Here is an 18,523-nt window from a genome sequence, read left to right on the forward strand (position 1 = left end):
ACCAAATTGGGTTTAAATCCTGACTCTGTGGCTTGCCAGCTGTGTGAGCTCAGACAAGGTACTTTCATTTTCTCATTGAATATAAGGGTAAAATACCAAGTTTACGGAACAATTTCAGAGGGAAATGTAGACGTAATCTCTGCCTTCACAGGGCTTATGCTCCAGTGCCACCCAGACTAGTCTAAATCCTAGTCTAAATCAATCATTTTTTAAAACCCTCACAGATTCTGTGATAAAAGCCATTTGGAACAAATAATCCAACATCCCTTTCATCAGGAACACCCTTCCTTTTGGATGTTCTTAAGAGGATTGAATTCAAGAGTCAGAGGCCACTGAATTTGAATTCTGGTTCCGTTCCTCCCTAGCAGGGTGACTTTGGATGAGACATTCAACTTCTCTGAAACAGTTTTTTTTTAAGTACATACAATGCAGGTGGGGCGGTAGTTTTACCTATCCTTGCAGGGAACTCTAAGGATTAGTTAAGATGATGTATAAGATCACCTATGTATTGGATGAATAAACATTAGGTGAATTAGAACCAACAATAATTACTGATCCCTAAAACAGCATCTTTTGCAGGGATCCTGCTTTAAAGAAAGAGGGCCCGTGAAATGCCAGATTCTCAAAGGTAACTGTCAAGCACGGGCTGGAAACAATCTTGGCTGCGACTAGCAAGCAAGCGGCCTGATCTCCCCTTAAAAGTCCTGAGGTGGATGCTAACCACAGCTAAAAGCTTCTGTAGGGGGCCCAGCTATCTTGAGCAAGTGTTTTTAGAAGCCTAACTCTTTCTCTGGACAAATGCTACAGTTAAGGAATCTTTATTTATGGTTAACAGTGACTCAATTCTGTTAGAATGGCTGTTACAAATATCAGGCTTAATTAAATATTCTTCAGGATAAATTGGAAGTGAGAATGTGTAATTATGCCCTTTCTCCTCATTCCAGCGAGGTGTCCTCGGCCCTTTTCCATGCTCAACATTGTTTCCTTCATGCCTGAAGTTGAGCAGCTTTGAAAATATAAGGAAAACCACAAAAAGTTCACATACTGTGAATGGCAACAATGATAACCACAGAACACCACCTTGGGGACAGCCATGCACACAAATACAAGTTAGTCTCCAGCATGTAGGAAGAAGGGACAGAAAGACAGAAATGATCAGGAGATAAAATCCAGGAAATGGTTAATCGGTGTGTGCACTTTGGGCCAGAGGGAAGCTTTTAGGGCTAGACTAAAGCTCAGCAGGGTTAAGACAGGTAAAGAAATAGACAAATTAATATATAAAATTAAGTCCTCTTTGGAGAAGTTACTTATTTTGTTAAATTAAATATATTAAACATTCAATTTTTAAAGAGAAAATTCAATTGAGGGCTTAACATAGAATTAAGCTGCAGGCCTAGCTACTCTGGGAGTAAGAGTTTACTGCCCTGTTCAAGGGGGAGCTGATCACCCTCTGGAAGAGCAGGAGCTGAGAAATCAAAGTACCCTAACTCAGCACAAAGCTCCCAGAAAAATGTATCACTTTACTGATGAGATCCTGCCTTGTAAGAGATTTTGAAGCTTAAAAATGGAGTGTACATTATGAGCGCTAAAGGTATTGCAGTGTGTCACCGTTTTTCCCCTCTCATGATTGCAATGAAAATACAGCAACACTGGACTGTAGAGCTGTGATTCTACTAAAATAGCAGGTGGTAGGGTGATGGCATTCAAACAAGAAAAGAAGAAAAAAAACCCACAGGCAAGTTGAACTTGGTGATAGCCCAGTGAGAAGAATGAAGTATCTGAAGTCTAAGAAGATACATTTTTTTTTCTGAAATTTGCATCATTTTTATAAGTATGAATGTGAACTATGTGACCTTCCTAATGAGGAACCAAAACGATAATGATGTTCTTAGTGATTAAAAGAGGAGCAAGGAAATCTAATTAGAGGATGTATTGGTGAAACAGAGACCTATTTTCAGCAGCACCAGCTGATGAAGGCAGGTCATTCCCTTCAAAGGGAACTTGTCTCCATTGTCTGTAATTACAGCAGAAAACATGGCACCGTGTTGTTTTACAAGGAAGATTAACCAGGCTTTGTGGCACAAAGAAGACAAGCAGATAAAGAGGCAAAAAAAGGCAGCCATCTTTGTTTTGTTCTCTTCAGCACTCCTGTTTTGTGTTTATTACAAAGACAAAAGCTTAAGAAGTTCATTTCAGAAGTTAATTCAAATCTGTCAGCTCATCACAAACTTGAAAGAGATAAGACTTTAGTCTACGCCGAACCATAAGCTCATGCGTGTGTGCTGACATCAGCACCCCCTGAATGCTCAGTGTTAAATTCTAAATGCTTAGGCTAACAGCCAGATGTCAATGATTCAGATAGAGGAGGGTGGGGGTGCAAGGGAACGACAAGGAACCTCATCAGGAATGAAATGTGAAATGTCTGCATATTTTTTTTTTCTAATATGTTGACATTTTGCAGGTTGAGAAAAATACAAATGATTACACTGCTGTCATCAGCCAAAAGCAATGGTATTTCTCTCTGACTCATTCCCTCCCACCTGGATTTAAATGGTGGATTTGGAAAATAAAAATCACATACATTATCAGGAGGAAATGGACAAATATGTGCAGCTTTTGATGTGTCTGCAGGAAGAAATCATTTGGTAAACGTCTTCCTAAACAGTGAACTGGGATGTTTGATGCAGTCTGCCTCAGAGGGAAGACTGGGGGAGAGTGATAAACCTAAATTTCAAAATAGAACTGGAACATATGTGCAGCGGGAGTACGAGAGAAAGTGTCCGAGAAATAGTGATTTGGCCTTCCTGGGGAGAGAACAAGGCCTTTTGAATATTTGGCTTTCCTTTGGTTAGTGGAGAGTTTCACACTCTCTAGAGACCATAACAGACACCCCCAATGAATGAAAGTTGTGTTTATTAACTCAACAAACGTTTACTGGGCAATAGCCATTGCAAGAAACAGTGCTACATCCTTTAAATGCAAAAACAAATACAAACAAAATACCAGCCTGAGGGTAAGCTACCACAACCCGAAAGATGAGTGATTCTTCAAGGCGGTTCAGAAATACTTTCGGGATAGGGTAACATTGAGTAGAACGTTTGTTAAAGGGTAAATATGATTTTATCAGGCAGGGAGGAGGGCAAAAGACCCTACAACACGCGGGAAGAGAGAGCATATGTATAGGAAAGACACGAGTGATTAAGGTCAGACATGTGGAGGCCAAACCCGGGGTCGCCACTTCCTTCCGGGCCGAAGCCCTATCTGTGGGAATTCAGTGTCATCACTAAATTCTCTGAGCTCCAGGCCCTTCTGTGAAGTGGAAATTATAACAGTCTCTATCTCAAAGCGTTCTTTGCTGTCTAAAGTCATGTCTGCCTGACACTTAATAGCTGGTAGCTTTTTCATTCCACCAGCATAGCACTTATTATAGCCCATTATTCTACTGTAATTGTCTATTTACTTGTTGCACAGGGTTGGGAACTTTGTTCCTCTTTGTAATTCAATGAAGATGAAGAGAGGTGAAGTAGCACGTGTGTTGTGGGATGTAGGCACGTCTGGTAGGGGCCTCGCAGGTGACTGGGACTTGAAGCTGTAGGGGAGATGGGTCTCAGAGCGAGAACAGCCCCTCAGGCCTGCTTCCGTTGGCAGTTTCAGGCAGGGTGTGAATGGACTCAGAGTTTTGGGAAGGTCACTTGGCCCTGCAGTGGCAGACAGACTGGAGAGGGGTTGCCAAAGACAGGGAACTGGAAAGAGATTCTCATAATGGCCCAGGTTAGGCACACACCACAGAGTGAGGATGGATAGAGGGGAGAGCGCACGGGCTGGGGGATATCAGGGGACGGGCTGCAGTCGGCCTGCTAGGACTCGCTGCCTGGCGGGTGAGGGGTAAGGGAGAGGAAGGCACAGGGACCACAGACAGTACGGGAGACGCTTGTAGGTGAAGCGAGAAGTCATACATTGTGCGATGCAAGCTAAGATCATTCCCATTAGACACCTGAAGACAGAAGACCTCTCTCTTCTCACTGTGATACTAATGCCAGGCCATCCTGGGGGCAGGTGGTAGAGCAGCTATATGCAGACTCAGACACAAAGGAAAGAAGAAAGCCACCACCCAGGTGCAGGGTGTTGGGGACCAAAGGGAGGTCTGGAGCCTAGAAGGGGCTGGATGTGAGAATACAGGCGGAGCGTAGCCCCTGGAAGTGTGACTGGGGCCGGATGTGAAGAGGCCCCCAGCTCTGACTCTCGCTTTCAGAGGTTAGGAGATGATGGAAGAGGACATGTTAGACTGGTACACAGGGTGACGGAGGGGCAGACTAGCGAGAGTCCTCAGAACTCACCCCTCAAGACTCACCTGGGACCGCCTGGGGGAAGGTGTGGTGGTTCTGAGACCTTCATAAAGGAGGGAGGTGGTGGGAGAGGGCTGGAGTGGGCAGGGTGGGTGCACTGGGGCTGCAGATCAGCCCAGGGGCTGGTTGGGGTTGCCTCTAGTTGAAGCAAATCTGGTTTGAAGAGCCAGCCCAGTAGGTCTATTTGTTCTGGCAGAATGGCCATTAGCAAAGAAAATGTAGATTCTGTCCTCGTGGCTTCCTGGGGCCACAGCCCTGGCTGCTCTGAGGGGGCTGAGGCTTTGCCTGAAGAAAAAATCCAGAACCCAGATGCTGCCTTAACTGGGCTATTTTGCCATTTTCATTTGCAATGACTAGATTCCTATGAGTTACCCGTATTCCTGATATTTAACTCCTAATGCAACTAATTTGTGTCGCTATGACTGCAGAGATAAAGTGTGAGAAATCTGTTTTTCTCTCTGCAGTAACCCTCCTCCTTTCTGGCTGTTTGTGTTCTCAGTCCCTTTCCCCTGCCAGTTCCAGTAATCCAGGCGTTTCTATGCCTCATTAAGCCCATCACACTCTGCGGTGCCGGATGTAATCAAGTTCAGAATCTTCTCTCTTTTCTCTCTGAGGACAGGAGGATGGGGCCTTTTGCTCAAGACTCAGTGGAGGCAAAGTGGGTTGGCAGGTTGAGAGAGCGGCTTCAGGAGGAGAGCCTTGGCCAGCAGGCTAAGCCCCTCCATGCCCTTGCTGCATGCAGGCCTGGTGGACTTCCCGGAGCAGGGCTCCAAGTGGGCCTTCCAGGTGGTTTGCATCCACTCAATAATGCTTACATACTCTAGAACAAGTTGCTTTTCCATGAAGAAGCATTTTCATTGCCACCATTTCCAAAGTTGTTGATGATAGGTTTGAAGACCTCTTTTATACAGTTTTTCCATTGTTTTTCAAATTTTAGAACAGAGACTTAGAAAGCTGGAAGTAAGCCAGTAGTCCATCTTGCTCTTGTTTTGGCCTTGTAGTATTCAGACATCCATGCAGCAGAGTGTCATTGTCAGCACCAAAGTTAGGACTAGAACCCAGTCTTCCTTGACCCTAATTTTCATTTTCTCTCTATAGTCACCAGGGCTCCAGGAAGCACAGGGTCTAAAAGCCACTCTGAGCTGGTACTCTTCCTGCATGACCTGTCCTGTCTGTGTGGCTTTCGAAGGGATGGAAACTAGCATGTGAGAAAGAAACGTATCAGTGCCAACCACTGATTTGTCTGTGAGTATCGCCCACTTACCAAACTGTTATCTCTCACAGCTTGCCTAATGGCTTCCTGTTTCAACCCACACACCAATCCATTGTTTCTATAGACTTTGTCTTGTGTGTTCTTTTGAAATAGCTTTTATCCCATTTTCCTTTGTTCTTTACTGTAGGTAGGAAATACATGAAAGATGTGTTTGTGTGAGAAGCCTATTATGAGTGAGGGTTCTGATGGGTTCACAGTGCAGTCAAAAGGGTCTCCAAAGCCAAACACACTGTCTGTGAGGGCAAACACCAACGCTTGCCTGGGAGTATGGGATGTGAGTGTGTGTGTGTGTTTGGGATGTATGAGCACCTGGGCTGCACATGTCAAAGTGGCCCTTTAAAAGAATGGGTTCAGATTTCAATAGAAGAGGGGAAATGGTGTGGCAAAATGATCCAAGCAGACTAATTGTCAATATGGGGCTCCATTCAGAAGGTCACACACCAATATCCTTGATGGTTTGCCAAGTATTGTGAGTTGGATTGAAATAGTAGAAGGAGCTTGTGTAGTATTAATGCTGTATCCTCATCACTTCGAACAGTGCCTGGCTTGCCGCAGATAGGGAGGTTGGTTTGTTGAGGGAATACTCAAAACACTGGCTTAAATCCCAGCTCAAGCATTTATAAGGCTGTATGAGTTGAGTAATCTCCCTCACCTCTCAATGTCTTCCTCTGTACAATCAAGATTAATATAGTACTTATTCTTTAGAGTCATTAAATGAAATAAAACATGTAGAACACACAGACTAGTGGCCCTGTACATAGTAAGTGGTTGGTAATAACAGAGGACCAGGAAGAACATTCATGGACAGCAGAAGGGTTTGGTCAACTGGACAGTATCAGTCTGATCTTATGTTGAAGCTATTGCCTCTCAGGCATAGTATCAAAGAATTTGGCTTCATGGGGGCCATGGAGAACATCTTATTGAAATGTTTTCACAGATGAAAGAACCAAGGCCTTCTGAGATTGACTTTCCCAAAGCAATTTAGCCAGTGAACAGTAGAATCTGGCCTCAAAGAGGTTCTGAGACTCACACTCCATTCCATCACATTTCATTCCTGACAGCTGAGCTCCTCCTGTTCCAAGGATCACCAGCCCAGCCCTCCAATCTCTGCATGTATACATTCATTCATTCATTTAAGAAAATTTCCCTGACAGCTACTATGTCTACAATTCTGTGCTCAGCTCCAAGGATCAAACCAGGCATGGTCCTTATGCTCATGGAATATACAGGCTAAAGGGGAAGAAGGACTTTAATCAAATAACCTAGGTACAATGAAATAAAAGTAAAATTGCAACTAGGAAGTGAAGTCTGTAGAGACAAAGAGTCTGTCTGTAGTGTTAATGCTGTATCCTCATCACTTAGAACAGTGCCTGGCTTGCCACAGGTAGGGAGGCATGGTTTGTTGAGTGAATACTAGTGAGTGCCCTGTGCAGAGTACAGCATTCAGAAGCATTATATGAGAGGTGTACAGTGGGAGAACCGATCTACTTATAGAGGTCAGGGAAGGCTTCCTTCAGGAATAGATGCCAAAGTGTGAGTAGATGTTAAACAAGTGAAGTGACATAGGATGAATTTTGGGGATCAGTGGTGTGGTAGTAAAGGACAGAGGAGACTTTGGAGGAAAGGAAAGCACAGTCCAGTTGAGCAAAAACACTGGCAGCCGTACCAAGGGAAGCACGGATAAGATGGCCTGTATCACAAAACTGTTGGCAAATTTCAGTAGCAGCCAGGATGGTTTACATTGACACAAGTTTTCAGTTTGTCATCTCTCTATAGTGAGTATTATCTTATTGATAATTAACAATGACAGTCTGCAGGCCAGGAGATATTATCCCAATTTTAACTGAGTAAACTGAGGCATGTAGTCTTTGTGAGATGTCAATGTCACACATCTAAACATAGCATTTATGGGAGTCTCTCTCTGTGACCTTGTTAGTCCTCCCACCGGCTTTCAAAGGTACCAATCCCAGTAACACATGAGAAAGGCGAGGCTCAGCAAGGTTAATCAGCTCGCTGTAGCCGGCTAAGTTGGGATGTGAAGCTATGTCTTTCCTACAGACTGAATTGTGTTCCCCAGTTTCATATTTTGAAGCCCAGCCCCCAATATGTGTTTGGAGATGGGACCTATAAGGATCGATTAAGGTTAAATGAGGTTATAATGGTCAGACGCTGATCTGATAGGATTAGTGCCCTACCAAGAATAAGAAGTCACCCCAGAGAGCCCTCTCCCTCTCTGTTTCTCTGCCTTTGTCTCTCCCTTTCCCTCTCTCCCTCTCTTCCCATACTTGTTCAGAGCAAAGGCTAGACCAGGACAAAGGGCTGTCTACAAGACAAGAAGGGAACCCTCAGCAAAACAGACGATAGATCTTCCTGGCCTTGTTCTTGGATTTCTGGCCTCCAGAACTGTGAGAAAATAAATTCTGTTGTTCAAGCCATTCAGGCTGTGGTATTTTGTTTTGGCAGCCCTAGCAGACTAATACAGTCTGAGGACACACTGCAGTTTTTATCTGCCATGACATGCCTCTTGCCTTAGCTCATGGTAGAGAGAGGTAGTTGTCAGTCCTAGGCTCCTTCTCTTGGCCACATTCCCCACCTTGTCAATCTCAGTAACTAGGGGGTAATGGCAGGATGAGTGGCAGTACCCCAATTCTACCCTTTCCTGCTGGTTTTGTCAAGACCTAGGAATGGGCATTCACAGACATCAAGGTGTGGTCAGAGCTAGTGGTATGGGACTGTCTTGGATCCAGAGCTGTGGAAAGTGACAAGTTTCAGAGTTGATTCCTGGTCTGGAAACTTCAGCAGTTGACACTTTCTATGTATGTGATTGAGATTGATCATATTAAAGTATGGCCGGGAGCTTTCTACCTCTGGAAGCAGAGCTGAACACCAGCTGCTGCTTCATCGAGGGTGCCAGTGAGCAGGTGTGTGTGTGTGTGCATCTCACTCTGGTTATCCTTGGGATAAACACCCCAGTATCTGATGGGGGGTCCAAAGCGGGGGCTCATCCAGCATCTTGTACTCCTGAGTTATGTGCACTTCAGTGTTACTTAACCTCTTTGATCTTCCTTTTACTCATCTCTTAAGATGGGGTGAATAACCAGTCTTGTACAGCACTAACATAATAGCTAGAAACCAGTAAATATTCGGTAAATGTAATATTATTATTATTATTATTAATAATCCAAGTACTTCTATTTTAAAATAAAATATTTAGACTTAAGTCATTATATTTTCCTCCTGGGGCTTAAAGAATAAAACATTCATACTAGTGACTTCCCTACAGAGACAAACATTAAAAAATCCACTGGGTCTCTGTGCTGGGTTGTTCCTGGTGCAGCTCTGTGCAGAAATAGAATAATACTCATCACTGTTAAAGGCCTCCAAGTAGAAGTTTATTGGTTTTAGGGGGAAACACCCTTTTTCTGAAATATATGATGTCTCACATGTATGAGTGTAAAAGCCATCATATTCTACACACTTGTTACTAAACTGTGCAAACCAAACCCTGAAGTCTATCCACTAAGGAGAAATAAACCGGGGAGGTGGAGCAGGCAGCCTATCTTTCAAGTAGGCTTAAACTCAAAAGCATAAGCATTCAGGCAGGCAGAGGAAGGAAGGAACATGCTGTACCCACCTGCCACTGCTGATGAGGGGCTTATTTCTAAGACACACACAGCACAATGCACACACAATGCAGAGAGAAAACAAGAGACATAGATCACACATTTCAGATGGTTGGTGGACAAAGTTTAGTTCATGTCAATGCTGAAAGCTGGTACGGAGTCTGAGATGCAGGTGGAAAAATGAATACTTTTTCATCCTACTCACCATATGCTCCCCTGTAACCAAAGCTCAGCAAGTAAACAAATACATACAAACAAGAAATATCACAGCAAGCTGGCCCTGGCTCATGGTGTGAAATGTTGCACAAGGAGATGGACACAGCAGCATGGGAAGATTGAGTGAGGGGGAGATAGGGGCTTTCAAGGGGGCCAGTCATGGCTCCGGGGACCTCTCTATCCATATGGGAGGAAAAGACCTTCAGAGAAGAGTTTGATGCTCCAGCTGTGGACGGAACAGTCACCTTCATGAGGACTCAGACGACTGCTGCACCCATTCCAATGAGTGAGAGCATAGCAGGGCGATCGACATGAGCATCATGATGGCAACAGTTCACTTGGCTTAACACCATGAATGTAACCCCCAGAATCATAGGTGCTTACTATGGAAAGGATTTTTAAACTATATCTAATTGACCCCTCGGACCTTTAGGCAGTACTGCAATTGAGCTGTTACATGGTCCTTTCTTTTTAATGGCAGCCACCATTCAACTTGGTTCAGAATTTGCCTTATTTCTTTCGCAGAGTGCAAATCTTGCCTTTCAATAGACCAGGAGACAGCAGTCAACTGGCAAATAGCACTGTCTCACGTGCTAGGAGAATGATAGGAAGGAATGTTTCGTATCTAAGGGTGGGAGGCTGAGCAGCATGGATGGACACAGGCCAAGCAGACTGAGCTGTCCCCCTCTTGAGCCCCTGGAACTGCCCTGCATGGCCTAGCCCACTGCATCCGGGCTTCCTGCACTCACCATACAGTGTTATGCTGGCATTGGTGTTCCCGAGATTGTTTGTGGCCACACAAGTGTAGTTCCCGTAATCCTTTTCTGAAACATTGAAGAAAGTCAGAGTGGATATGCGGCCTTTGTTCTCAATCCTCACGCCATCCAGACCGGTGGCTAGCCTGCAATGAGAAGGCATTGTTGGTCTGGTTCCACAGACAGTAACAGTGGGGAGAAGTGCTAAGAGAACTCAAAGATGCCGTAGATCGGTCCTACAAGGGGCTCTCCTCCTCCCAAAAACCCTCTCCTCCACCCAATGCAGTCCTTCTGCCTCCAATCATGACACCACGGCCTCCATCGGGAAGGAAAAGGAAAGGATGCTCATGCCCTAAAAGCTAAATTTGCTGGCCTCTAATCATTGAAGACTACTACCGTGTCGACAACTGATCGGTTTCTGAAACAAGGTCAATTCATTTTGCACACTTTCAGTTTCCTCGGTTTTCTGTTTCAGATTCTAACAGGTGACTCTGTTATAAAGGAGGCAGTAATGAGCCTCGGCTTTGCCATTTTTTCTCCCATCCTCCTTCTATGTGGGGAAGGATCCATCATCTCTGCTTCAGACAAGTCCTATTTCCATGTTCATGGTACCTGGTGTCTTCCTTGAACCACTGGAATTCAGCCATAGGCACTGCAGAGGCTTCACAGCTCAAGATGCCCTTCTGGCCAACTGACACACCGGTGTTCTTGGCTTTTGAGATATAGGGAGGGTCTGTGGGGGGAAAAGTAGAGAATGGTTCCATGAAACAGATGAAAGGCACATCCAGTCACCTGCTCCTCAAATGTATTTCTTGTGACACTCACCTTCTGAGTTAAATAACCATTTTTTAAAGTAATTTATTGCTTAAAAATATTGCATTTACCCCAAAATTCTCTTCAAAAATCAAACCAATTCATAGTTAACAATTCTCCCCAATAGCTCAAAGCTCTGACAGTCACAGGAAGCCTCTAGGCACAAATGGCCATGGAGATGGTGTTGGGCAGAGCGATCTGGTCAAGCACTTTCCTGTTAGAAACAACTTGGGTCTATCAGAAAATGGCCTTGCCATTAACCAGTTTGTCCCCCTAGCCCCTATGCCCTCTTTTGCCCTGGAACTTCCGGACAATGGGTCAACTCACAGTTTACAGTGATTTGCACTTTTCGCACGTCAGGCGCAGCAACGTCATTGAGGGCACTGCATTCATACTCCCCAGACTGGTCCCGTCTGATGTCAGAGATTTCCAGGTATTCATCCTCACTCACAAAGCCCTGGCCTTCTGGGCAGGAAGGAATGCATAGGAAACAATCAAGAAACTTTGAAACCACAGATAGAAGTACCTTCACATCTAGAACTTAGAAGACTGGGAATAGGAAAAGCCATAAACATGGGGCTTGTACACCAAGCCAAAGGTTAAAGGACATGTTGGCCTAAAAGTATGGCATCTGAAGAATGAAATTCACTGCTTTTGTCTTGCATCAGTGTGTTTTTGTCTGACTCGCTTCAATATTTTAGAGCATTTGATAAGAAGGGAACATCATTATTTTTCTGTATTATTTTTATGAGGATTAACTAAAAGAGTAATGTGAAACAGCCCAGCACATTCTTAAACTTTGATATTTTAAGGAGAATTATCATGATCAATAATATAGTGAAAAAAATGTGGGGATAACTTCAGGCTATGTTGATATGGGCATCTTAATTTTTCATTATGCAAAAATGCCTTTGTGTATCAGATGTGAACTACCTACTTGAGCAACAAATAAGGGAGCATTTGACACTTTAATACAAACAGATGTGAAGCAGTCGGTTTGGTTTCAAATTGTGCTGGAGAAGACAGAGTGGTGAATGAAGGAATAAAAGAAGAAGCACTCCGTTGACTGCTCTTTCAAAGGTGCCACTGAACATTTGCCAACAGAGTAAGTGTGATACCCCACACAATAGATCTATGGTTACTGGAAAGCCTCATGGATTTAATACCCGGCTTTGTGAGGTATTCAGAGGCTTTATTCTTAGGCACTTGTGCAGCTTGGAATTCATGATCCAAAATATTCTGGGGCTGCAAAATGTGCATTGCTTGCAGTCACCATTACATGCTCTTGCAGCAGTCTGGCTGCTCTGCCTTGGGCTTCTTCCTACTCCCCATGGTTCAGTGCAAGGAGAATAGACCCTCTGTGCTGAAACCTAGACATTCCAACTTCTGTCAAAGCACCAGGCTTCTGTGAAAACCCAGCCAGCACAAAGATCAAGGAGAAAGCGAAGCCATTTGCATTTCTTACAGTCTTGCTGCCCATTCCTTTTTCTGCTCCAAGCGTTAGAGGGAAATTAGTTTTCAGGGTGATAAAACTCATTGTAACTTTTCTCACAACTCTGTGGAAGCATGTTCTGATCCAATGGGTGCTCAGTCAACTAAGCCTGGGACTGCCGTGGGTGTGGGGCAGGAAGGTGGGGTGTCTCCTAGCGGGTGGGAGAGTTGAGGGGCGAGGCATAGGGAGGCAGGTGTTCTAGCACCCTGTCTTTGCTCCAAAGCGAAGCCTCAGGGAGTTTCCACCCCACCTGCCCACTTCCCCTGAACACATACCTTTCAGCTCTTGCTGCCTTCTTTGCCTCCACCCCTGCTCCAAGCCCTGCCCACCCAGGCTCTGCTATCAGTGTCCACATGCTGGCCAAGGCATCCCTAGAAGGGGTGGGGCCCCAGGCAAATAGTTTTCAAGGGGCCCCTCTCTATAGAAGCCATATGAACCATCCCAAGTCATCACCATCCTTTCAGCCCAATCTCTTGCTATTCCATGAACGAATCTGCATTGGCCAGCAGGAGCAATCCATTTGCCCGGCCACACTCCTGGAACTTGGACCAATTGACCAGGAACCAGGACAAGCCCACAGATGTGAGTTTTTGGATCTCGGGGGAATCTGGTTAAACCCATGTGAGGAGCAGCTGAGGGCAGAGGTTGAAAAATGCACGCTCTGAAGGGGAGAAGTGGGTCATGGGCAGGTCCACACACTCTCAGTCTAGGATGTGAGGGTCTCTCCTGAATGATACCGCCAGCCTAGAGTGGTCCCAGGTACCAGGGGTGTCTTATAAAAATTTGAGGAAGATGACCCAGAACGTGGTGCCTCCTGGGGCTGGGGTAGGGCCCTGCTGGCTGGGATCTCAGGTGGCAGTGCTGGTTACAGCCCTCTACCCCATCAGACATTAAATCACTCAGGCTAGTTCATACACTAATTCCTCAAGATTCATTAGAGGGATCTTCTTATCCTTGTTTCCTTATCTCTCTCAGACTTAACAGAACCTCAGAATTGAAAGAGATTCTGAGAGCACTTATTTCAGGAAGTTTAATAAAGGTAAAAATTATTGCAATGGTGCTGGCTGACCAAGCTAAGTATTTTTAAGGATTAGACAACAGTGAACTAGAACACTCCAAAATGACTTTTCAGATTTACCATACCTTTTCTGCAGTGAATAAATATGGCAGAATTGAAGTCTGGTTTCCTACTACTAAGACTCCCTTATACTTTCAAAATGTACAACAGTGTGTCACAAGCATTTAACCAAATAAGTGAGCTCCCTGCAGTGGGCCTGGAGAAGCCTCAGGTAGTGACACTGGCCCCCTTGCCTTGGAGAGAATGACACAGACCTATATCATGTTCCTAGGGTCCACCCGACAGATGTCTCACAGCCCCGGATAAGGCAGGTCTCTGAATACAAGCCAGCTTGGAAGTGGTGGCTTGCACAAGGGAACGAGACCAACTCAAAGAAGATAGAGGGCTGTCTCCTGGGACCATGAGTAATTCTCCACATGTATATGAGTAGATAGATTGTGGGTCCTTCATGGGAGAATTATGGGACAACAGAGCTACCCTGTGGAATGTGGGAATTCATTTTCACTGTCTGTCATGCTGACTTTATGGGACAGTTATGTGACAGCAAAAAAGGACGGAAAGCAGAGTGTTTCATGTAAAATGGGGATCGTTAGGATGATACTACCTCATTAAGTGAGAAAATGGGTTTTGTCAAGTTTATGCTATAAAGCAAGTGCTTCTCAGACTTTAATTTGCATATAAATTCCTCTAGGATTTAATAAAAAATATATCGATTCTGATTCAGTGGGTCTAGAGTGGGGCCTGGGATTCTGTATTTCTCACATGTGCCCAAGTATTTCCCTGCGATCGGTCTGGGGTCCCCACTCTGAGTGGTGCGACTGCACAGCGCCGCCCAGCTCTGGTCTGGGCTCACCCTTGCTCACACATTTATAATTACTGGGTCTGTGAAGTGGCCAGTTGGTCAACAAAGCTTACTGAGTACCCCTCATGCTGAGATCCTTGTGGACCCACCATCTCAAAAGATACCCTTTTAATGGAATATGTGGCTCGGGAGGGCTCACCAAGGATTGGACCCCTGAAGCTAACTTTTCCCATGAGTCTTCATGATCTTACAAAACATGCATTCTCTCAGTTCTCTTTGCTAAAACATGGGAGGAGAACGGTGGAGCTCCTCTCCATCTCAAGTCCACTGAAGTGACTGAGATGTCAATCCCTTAACTACCTTGAATACAGGGTGAGATTTTTAAAGCAGAACAAGCCTAGGTTGCTAACTGCCTGGAGACCTAGGCAACTGCAGGGTGCAATGCATTCCCTGCCCTCTGCAGTTCTGGTTGGGATCTAAAATTCCCATTCCATGCTGCAGAGAAAGGGCAGAAAGCAACATGTGTGTTAATCCTCGTAGCTACCTGCCAGGAAACCAAACTGTTGCCTGGAGGCACAGGAAGGGAACCAGCGGCAGGGAGAGAGCCGTGCAGTAGGTGCGGGAAAGGAGGAGGGTGGGGCCGGCGTGAGGAAGGAGCAAAGGCAGGCAGGGCTTCAGCTTGGGTCGCCTTAGAAAGATTCTGAAGACACACTCAAAAAGGATTAAAAAAAGAAACAGAATACAAGATGGCAATATTTCCTCGGCAAAATGTATGAAAAGAGGAGTGCCAAGGCAGCCCCACAGTTTTGTTTTATGGAGAGAGGCCCTGTAATGAGCCAATGACCGCAGGCATTCCCCACCAGCCCTATGCATCCAGACATCCCAGTACAACATGATCAGAAGCAAAAGGAAGTGGACTCTGAAACACTGGCAGAAATATATTAAAAACACAGAGGTGATTCTCTGCACAGAGGAGTGCTTCAAAGAAGGTAAGTTCGATTCACTGTATTAGCGAGATTATGATCTGCAAGGATATAGATGGGGCCATTTATCAGGGACATGGGAGGTCCCAGGACCAGGGGCCCTCAGATGCAGGATGCATGCTTGGGCACAGAGTGAGTAAGCCCCCTGGTTCTGTGGGCACAAGGGTTCTGTATATGCTGACTTAACACAGTCACAGAATGCAAAGGAAAGCCATGTCGAAGGGTCTGCTCCCACTTAGAAATGGAGGTGCAGTCAAAACACTGCCTTGGGGACAGGATCCTGGCACGGCTGCAGTGATTGGCTCATAAGACCACAAGAGAAGCATGGGGTTAAACACTGGGTGTACAGTGGAGGCGGGTGGAGACAATGTGGAAGACAAGGTCCTTGACCTTGGGTAGCCTGGAGGCTCAGGAGCCCAGAACTGGAGCAGTTTGTATTTTTTGTTCCCAAAGCTCAGCTTTTTAGTTCTTAATTATTTTTAGATCCCTCAGGGAGGGTATAGTAGGTCGGAAAGATTTATTCAAGCTAGAAGAAACCTAGGCATTTGGGAATGAAGAGATCAAACAGGAAATTCAGAGTAAGACCTGGAGGCCCCCTGACCTACTTCCTCTCCTTTCTTCATGCCTTCCCGTCCCATCCTTCCAGCCTTATCCCTTTCATTCCCCATGTTCCCTTCTTTCTTCTCAGGCAATTCCTTAGACATATAGAGTTGGAGGTACCAGGGGGCATCCAAGGTTTCAGGCTCCCACCTTCTTGGATCCTCATCCCTGGCAGAATGCTTTCCCATCTGTGCGACCACCCCCGGGGGGTGATTTCCAGTGGGGGCGGCCTATGCTTCGGCTAGACATTTCACACTGCCTAAAAAAGTCATTGTCATTTTGAGGCAAACCCTTTCTGTCTTCTCCCTTTGAGATGATTCTAAGTCACCGCCTGGGTGCCCCCAGCCCCACGGTCCTTCCTCATATGCCACAGGAAACCGCTGCTTTGTGAGGTTAAATGTCAGCACCTGTCACAGCTTTTGCCGTGACACCTGTCAGGAGGTGACTCACAGTGGCACAGGCCTGGGGGCAGCTGCCTCAGAGGAAGTGAACAGGAGGAGGAGAGAGGAGAGGAGGGGTAAGAAGTGAAGGGGCCTCAGCACAGAGGGGGAAAGGCACGGGGAAGGAACGGCCGGGAGACTGGATGGGCAAGCAAGCCAGAAGAGCAGCCAGGAGGAAGCCCGTGGGAGCAGGGAGGGTGCGGGAGCCCCAGGGGGCCTTCCAGCTCCGAGGGCAGGGTTTCTGGAAAAGCAAGAAAAGAAGTTTCCCTGCTGCCCAGCGAGATGGTTTGATCAATATTAAATTTGGCCAGTTAGAATCAAACGCCCAAATAGTCACATAAATACTTTCAATCTGTTAGGCTACAACTAACCTTTTTGATTAATTTTAAACAATAGTTTCTTGCCCATGCGCCAAGGCTAGGAATTTACTCAAGCTCTCAAGGAACTAACATTTTATTCCTGTAAGGGTTTCACTGTGCTTAGAAAAAAGTGTGGGTTGGCCGGCATGTTGTGTATTTGCTGGGAATCCTCTCTAGAGGGCTGGAGCAGGGCAAGGCCAGAGGAAGGACCTTCTCAAGCAGTGGCCTCCCACTACATGGGTGCCCTGCAGTGTACAGGACCAGGTCGGTACAGTCAGTAGCTCAAGAGGGGATGTGTGCCTAAGAACTGTCACTCATCCATCTCTTTCTCCAGGATTCTGGCCAATAACACATAATCACATAAAATGAGCCATAAGCAGATCAAAGTATCTGTTTCAATGCTGTCAAGCTGGCCTGCAATCTGGGTTTGGCATCCACAGCTGACATGGGGTCTTTGTTTTTCTCCTTAAGAACTGAAGACAGCAGGACTTGTGCAGCAGGGACACTTGCCCTCGGTGCTCAACCGTGAGCAGAAGCTGAGGCTGAAAGTCAAGGCTGCACTGGAGTGGAGAGTCCCGGGGTGAGGTCCCCTGAGGCCCAGGCAGAGGTGGATCAGGACGGTGGCGGAGAATCAGGAGGGCTGCCCTCTCGTCTAGGTGGTAGCCTTACCCTTGCCCAACTGCAGGCAATGGATGCCTGAGCAAAGACCCTTACCAGTTACATTAGTCAGCCAGCACCCACAGGGGAGACGAAGAGCAACCGGAGTGGGAGGGATCCTGCTCTCCCTGGGGAATGTTCTTTCTGGAAGTCTGTGGACTGGGAATCAGTTTCTCCTTTCTTCCTAGAGCCCTCTCACTGTCATTCTTGATCACGTACCTCCAGACACAACCACCTCCTGCTCTTGGAGGAGAGAAACATCAGTACCAGGTTAGGGCTGGAGCCAGGGAAAGGGTCAGCTCTTGGGATAGCCTGGCTCACATGACCTCAGTCTTGCACTGTTTGTACTTACTTCCTAAATTGCAGCCATCCCACTGTCTATTGCAAGGAATTGAGAAGGAATTACACCTCCCACTTATTTGAACTCTTTATGCATTTCATGTAGGATAAGCATACAATATTTGTTCACTCTACCCCATGCTTACAGGTTTGGAGACTCTGAATCCCTCTACCCTCTCCTTTTTGACTCACTTAACCTTCTCTGTCTGCTAATCTCCTCTCCATCCTCTCTGTCCCCTCCCCCATTCCTGACTCTCCTGGAATAAGCAACTCAGGCCACCTCCTCAATTAAACCAGGAAGCATGGACAGCCATCCATTCCATCCTTGCCTGCTCCCAACTCCCAGATACACCCTTCGCTGCACTGGAGTTAATGAAAAGTGTGATAAACCCATTGTTACATTTTCCTTTAATTAATACAAGCAAAAGTCATTGTGCTAAAGTCATTTTGGTTTGGAGAGTGAGCCTCTGGGTCAATACCCCACTCTCTGGCGGAGACAGAAGCTCTTTGTCCTGGGCTCTCTGTCATTTCCCAGGCTGTGGACATCAGAACGTTACCCACAGGAAGGGTGGCTTGCCCCTGTCAGGGCTGCCTTGCTGGCTACCTTCTCTGAGGCTGACAGTAAGTTGGCTAATGACAAAAATCACTGTGTAACTGTGAAACGTAACTGAGCTTCCAGTGAGGGAAAACATCCACAATTGTGCTCCCACTAGCTGGGGGTGCACAAGAATCCCCAGTAGTCATGAG

At 46.0% G+C, this 18,523-nt stretch overlaps 1 protein-coding gene across 9 annotated transcripts in view; it reads right to left on the reverse strand.

Annotated features, from left to right (window-relative positions):
• Window positions 1-18,523, reverse strand: part of OPCML (opioid binding protein/cell adhesion molecule like) — a 1,020,836-nt gene that overhangs the window by 5,648 nt on the left and 996,665 nt on the right. For 6 of the 9 annotated variants that reach the window (XM_036930242.2, XM_036930248.2, XM_057490889.1 and 3 more), the window contains 4 exons: window positions 11,354-11,491; window positions 10,826-10,946; window positions 10,208-10,359; window positions 9,254-9,280 (listed from right to left, as the gene is read on the reverse strand). In XM_036930242.2, coding sequence (XP_036786137.1) covers window positions 9,254-9,280; window positions 10,208-10,359; window positions 10,826-10,946; window positions 11,354-11,491 — 438 coding nt within the window. The remainder of the gene's footprint in view (window positions 1-9,253; window positions 9,281-10,207; window positions 10,360-10,825; window positions 10,947-11,353; window positions 11,492-18,523) is intronic. The other 3 variants (XM_036930241.2, XM_036930244.2, XM_036930243.2) reach the window with 3 other exon arrangements.

The sequence above is a fragment of the Manis pentadactyla genome, chromosome 13 (assembly GCF_030020395.1).
Source record: "Manis pentadactyla isolate mManPen7 chromosome 13, mManPen7.hap1, whole genome shotgun sequence".
NCBI lineage: Eukaryota > Metazoa > Chordata > Mammalia > Pholidota > Manidae > Manis > Manis pentadactyla.